This window comes from Arachis ipaensis, chromosome B03, assembly GCF_000816755.2.
Source record: "Arachis ipaensis cultivar K30076 chromosome B03, Araip1.1, whole genome shotgun sequence".
NCBI classification, from domain to species: Eukaryota; Viridiplantae; Streptophyta; class Magnoliopsida; order Fabales; family Fabaceae; genus Arachis; species Arachis ipaensis.
In genome coordinates this window covers 1,742,676-1,748,719 of record NC_029787.2, presented here as the reverse complement: position 1 = coordinate 1,748,719, position 6,044 = coordinate 1,742,676, and the positions used below count along the sequence as shown (strand labels likewise).

The 6,044-nt window shown below is 33.2% G+C and overlaps 1 protein-coding gene across 1 annotated transcript; it reads right to left on the bottom strand.

Moving 5' to 3' along the window:
* On the bottom strand, positions 116 to 5,528 carry LOC107629365 (E3 ubiquitin-protein ligase RGLG2). Its single transcript, XM_016332145.2, has 12 exons — positions 5,260 to 5,528; positions 4,272 to 4,540; positions 3,490 to 3,574; positions 3,260 to 3,400; positions 3,054 to 3,167; positions 2,873 to 2,970; positions 2,571 to 2,650; positions 2,395 to 2,500; positions 2,155 to 2,282; positions 1,739 to 1,928; positions 1,563 to 1,619; positions 116 to 396 (listed from the first exon to the last, which is right to left on the bottom strand). Exons 2-12 carry the CDS (start codon positions 4,524 to 4,526, stop codon positions 316 to 318), a joined length of 1,335 nt encoding a protein of 444 aa, XP_016187631.1. The 5' UTR covers positions 4,527 to 4,540; positions 5,260 to 5,528; the 3' UTR covers positions 116 to 315.

Genomic DNA, 6,044 nt, shown 5'->3' with positions numbered 1-6,044 from the left:
CACTTTTTTATTTAATATTATTTTTTAAAATTAAAAAATAAAAATACAATTAAATTAAAAAATTATTAAATAATTAAATCTCTACCTAATGAGGGGCAAGGAGCATTATGTTGAATGATGAACCACCACATGTAAATGAAATATAAAAATAAGCCAAAAGCATAGATTTGTTGAACCAATAAATACCAAAATATTTACAAATAAGGACCTGAATAAGCAATATTTTGTTGCCCATCCCTACTTACACACCTTCTCACCAAGAAAGTTGCACACAATCCTTTCTTTTTTTCTTAAAAAAAATTGAGATATATAACATTAATAAAGTTTAATTCTTGTGTCAATAGTACTCCTGCATATGGGGCATAATTCAAGCTCTTGTCCACATTCACAGCATGTCTGCAATGCAAATTACCAAAAATAATTCAAAAAAAATAATAATAAAAAAAGAATTATAGCAGGCTCATTCAATCATGTCTAACAAGCTCTAAAAATATTCACAATCAATTATTAATTAATTTCAGTTATAGCATTAGGAGGTTATACATAAAGGTTAAATTACACAGTTGATCCCTACACTTTCAGTGAAATTGCAAATTGGTCCCTACACTTTAAAAGTTTGTAATTGAGTCCTTAAAGAGAATTAAAATTTGCAATTTAGTCCCCATCGTTCAAAAAGTGTTTGATTTAACAGAATATTTTCAATATATTCTCTATTTTAACAGAATATTCTCAGTATAAGAATATTCTGTTAAATCAACACTTTTTGATCGGCTTGGGACTAAATTGCAAATTTTAATTCTCTTTAGGGACCCAATTACAAACTTTTAAAATGTAAGGACCAATTTACAATTTCACTGAAAATGTAGGGACCAACTATGTAATTTAACCATTCATAAAATAAGAAAAATGAGTGATTGTGTATGATCATGATAATTGTCTTAGAAAAGAAATACAAAGACACTGACTGAAGATAGAAAACACAATTGGGATAGAAGATTCAAATTTCTTGTCTTTGTATTTCTCTCTCAGACAAAACAACTATGCTCCGTGTATACAAAAAATTAGTCATTTGTTGAAAATACATGTTAAAATACAAAAATACATATTGAAAGTGTGTAAAACAACATATGTAGTTATATACAAATATATAGTAGCTGATTTTTAGTGTACACGTAATATTTTTGTATATCAAAAGTCCAAAACACGCAAAATGCATCTATCGTGTTTAGACTAAGAAATTGCGACGGAAAAGTGGAAACCGTGACGACAGAATACAACAACGAAGCTTTATCCCACTAGGTAGAATCGGCCGTGAAGACAGAACACTAAGACAAAAATTTACGTTTTTGGTTGCCATCAAACGAGATACAAAATAATTTTCTTTCGTAATTTTGTCCCTACACAATCCAAACACTCCCGGAAAAACCAAAGACGAAAACAAAGATGATATCTTAATTTTCTATCTCGAGACACTTATCAAACAGTCTAATGATACGCCACGAGCATGAAAGTTTTTCTCGTGTCATGCATGCGAGAAAGCATTGAATCGAGTGGATTCTTACCTGATGCCCACAACCAAATGCCATGTTCTTGGGATCAGTAAGACAAATGGGACAAAGCTGCAAGGATCATCACATTATAATGAAGGTTCAGAGTAATGGTAATTCACAAGGAAAGTTGAAAGTAAGATACAAAAGCAAGAGAGAGAGTAATAAAGTGTGTTCAACTGTCCAAGTACCTGATTATCAGATGCAGAAGTCGCAGGAGGATGTGCGGGAAAGACATCATCGTGTCTTTGACTGTGAGATGGCGCAGTGGGGCGGAAACTGTTTTGTCGCGAAGCTTTCGGAGAGTTATAAGATGGCGTATTGGAACCATATAGCGGCGGTGGTAGAGCAATCCTGTCTATATCTTTCCCTCTGCGAGCACTGCTCAAGAAATAATAGGATGTAAATGACTTCGTTATGCGAAGCTTGCAAAAGGCTACTACTCCCTCCGTTACGAAATATACATCACTTTCACTTTTGGTAAATTGGAAATTCAATGTATTCGGATACAATTTACACCGGATACATTAGTTTTCCGTTATACCAAACAAATGAAAGTGACATTTATTTTGAAAATTAAGTTAAAAAAAAGGGTTAACTTCATTACCCCAATATATTAAGTTCTAGTGTTGCCTTGTACTGAGAGGGTATTTCCATCAAAGCAGCAAGTGCAAACTCTGCTTCCTTACGTGATCGATCCATGTTCTTTGACATTATTTCCGTAAAATTCACAAACTATGGAAGGAATAATTTTACAAAAAAGAAGGGTGGAAATTAAGTTTAACATTAATAGAAATATAAATGAATTGTGAACCACGAAACTGATAACTTCGGAGGCGATGCATACCTGGAAATTATCAAATGCTCGGGCAGGGATGTTATCATCAAATTGTCTCATCATGTCCCACGGCCCGTCGCCAACTCCAACCAGAATGATCGATAAGGGATATTCGCTGTCAACAAGCACGTTTTAGAAATATGATAACCAAAACAATGAATAAAGTGAAACAGTTAGATAAGTACCTTGCTTTCACAATAGCTTCTACCGTGTTCTTTTCTTGTGCACTCAATTGACCACGCTCGGTATCAACACTTCTTGTTACCTGCAACAAGTAGCAATCCTCAATATTTCGATATGAAAACTCTAATGTTATTTATCAGCAGCCACATATAAGAAGCGAGACTGAGAACTAAAACCTTATGCATTAAGAGGGAATACGTAAAAAATGATTTAACAGAAAACCACTTAGATTAAGGAATTCGGTGTATGCTATTTGTGTAAATCACTTTTATTATTTTCAAATTCAATTTGAAAAAGATTGTACCTGTCCATCAGCTATGATCAATAAGACATGGTACTGGCCTCCACTTTGCTCAACAATGGAGACTGCCATCTCAATAATTGGGGCAAATGATGTCGGTCCTGTCGCATGTTGGAAGGCAAAAACGGCATAAAAAAGGGGCAAACTAAGAATGCTAAAAAAAATGAAATGAAGCTTAACTGACCTGCAAGCCTTAATTGAGGGACTAATTCTCGATATCGTGACAACACTTCTTCAAATCCGTGACAAAATCTATCATCCGGGTAGAAACTAAAAACTTCTTGGTCATGTGTCGATGCTGCCAATATGTAAACGTGCACACACAATGTAACTCACAAGAACATTAACTATTGGATTTTAAAGAGATCATAACAGTGTTTCTCGAATTACCATCACCGAACCCAAAACAAGGAATCAGGTTATCCTCATCGAAGGAAGACAATGTTTTCCCAATGATAGATATAGCTTGTTCGTATGGATTTTGCTCGTGACCAATGTGATGCAAGCATCTCCTTTGAAATGATCTTCCACCTGGTCAAAACGACAAGCTATGCACGTTGAAGCAAAACAAGCAGGAGAAAATAGAAAATAGAAAAGAGAGAAGTCGAGCGAATCAAAACCTGTCCACTCGTTGCTCTTTGTAAAATCAATACCAACAATGAGGTTGGAAGATTCTAGGCCAGCACCTGCCAGAGCATCGGTTACCTTCAAATATGAAAATTTAATTCAAAATGTCAGAAACAGAAAACAAATTAATTTAGAATAACTAAGGCTAAAATCCAAAAACAAGAACATCTTTACATCCTCCAACACAATGCCGAAACGAAACGAATAGCTATGTACAAAAAGATGGCCAATGTGAAACAAGATGTATGTACAAAACTTGCACCAAATAGACGAGAGATGATTTCTTGTACCAAATCCGGCACCAACTTTATAATAACAATTTCAAGTAACAACTAAAAGCAACAGTCGCAAGACCGAAAAATAGGAGTTCCCCTCAAACTTTAGAAGATTTCTAAGCAATTTGATAGCAATGGCAATAATGTTCCGAAATAATTCATGACCTGAAGAGCTGAACACCTAAACAGATTCTTGTTTCTCAAAAACTTACATAAAAGTGCATGAGTTCCAACATGACCAATTTCAAAGTTACCAAACTCGAGAGTACACCTGTATTCGTGAAGTATAGTTTAATTGGATTGTAAAACTAAACTTGTAAATAAAATTAACTCGAGAGTTTGATAACCTTGACCAGTTTCATTTTTCGGCACAACGCCAAAAAATCTTTCTAGAGATGCCAATTATCATGCAATTTGCAAACAAGAACCGAGTTATTCTGCAACGACAACCCTGAAAATCGTTCTAGAGATACCAGCAGAGACTAGGGAGATAAAATTACCTGCTCCAAGCTATGATAATTGTCATCTATCCTCGAATACTTCCTATCCAACCTCTTCTTCTGCTCCGCGGGACGGCCACTCCCGCTGCCACCATAGCTTTGAGATGTGTTGCCATGATATTGATAACCCTGAGGCCCATGATACTGAGGGTTTTGTGCATAAGAAGGTGTTTGATATTGAGGGTACCATGAATTTGAATTCGACCTCGTGGTTGAACGCCTGGAACTACTTCTTTTAGAACTTGATCCACCCATAGAGATTCTTTATCCTGCAGATAAATTCAGAAGCCCCATGAAATGAAATCATTAAAAATCAAATCTTTTTAACTCTAAAAGCTGTGTCTTATCAAGCTAAAGAGATCAAAGACACATTTTTTTAGCTCTTAAGGAAAATCTAAGTAACTTTTTTTCCCACATTATTATAAAAATAATGAAAATCACAATTCACATAAAGCAAAAGTCAAAACAACACCCCAATTTGCATTTTAATAATAAACTTGTTTTTCAATTTTCAAGCTAAATTCTTTATCTTGCAGAATATTCAGCAATACAATAAAAACAATCAAAGATCAAATCTTTAAGAACTGTACTGCACTTTTTCAAGCTCAATCTAAGTTAAATTAAAAAAATAACACTTTTTTTTTCTCTCCCTAACTTAAAAAATTCATGAAAATCACAATTCACATTATGCAAAAGTCAAGATACACCCCAATTTGCATTATAATAATAAACTTGATTTTCATTTTTTTTTTTTTCAAATCATGAAAACTACACAAAAGAATCCCATGATTTCTATTTCAATCCCTTTTCACATTAGTTCCAAAACTCTTACATACCAAACCCCTTTTTTTTTTCCCTTTTTGTAGAAAAAAAAAAAAGAAGACACTTTTGAAAACTTTGACATCAGAAACAGAAAAGCTGACAAATAAAGCAAGCAAAAAATGAGAAAAAAATGAAAATGCATAAGGAAAATAAAGAAAGATTATACCTTGAAGAGGTGGGTAAGAGAGAATGAAATGAAAAAGCATAACACACTAACAAAGATCGAAGCTTTTGGTGTGTTTGAGTGTCTTCAGTGCACTGGATTTAGAGATAGAAGCAATGGATATGTTTATGTTATTGTTTTTATGCTGCAAACAAAACAAAATGTTTGATTTTGATTGATTGGTAAGTGGTGGAGAGAGGTTGTTGCTTCCACGAAGTTTCTCTTAGCACTTCACTTTTCACTCACTCACTTTGTTAGGCAAAAAAAAAAAAAAAAGAAGATTAAAAAGGAAAACAAAGAAGAAAAAAAAAAACTAAAATTATAAAACTGTTTATTGTTGTTGTTTGTTGTTTCTTGCTAGCTTCTTTTAAATATTGCTTAATCATATTAAAATGTTGCTTAATGCTTAGCACCCAGGTTTTGATTTGCGTTCTTATCAAGCGGTGTAGGGATTAGGCCCTTAGATTGGGATTAGGGGTGTTTGAGGTTTTATCTAATTATATTTTAAAGCAAAAAAAAAAAAATTTTTTTCAAAATTAAGAACGAGACTTGAAGTCAAATTCAAAATACTTAAATAAAAATAAAAATGTTATGTCATTTGAATTTAAAATATTTTTTTTATTAAAGATAAGATTTAAGAGACTCGAATCCGTAACTTCTTAATTGAGTATGCGGAGATTATACTATTTGAGTTATTACTCATTGGCTTTGAATTCGAAATACTTAAATAAAAATAAAAAAGTTATGTCATTTGAATTATAATTCGTTAACAAAAATAAATGTCATTT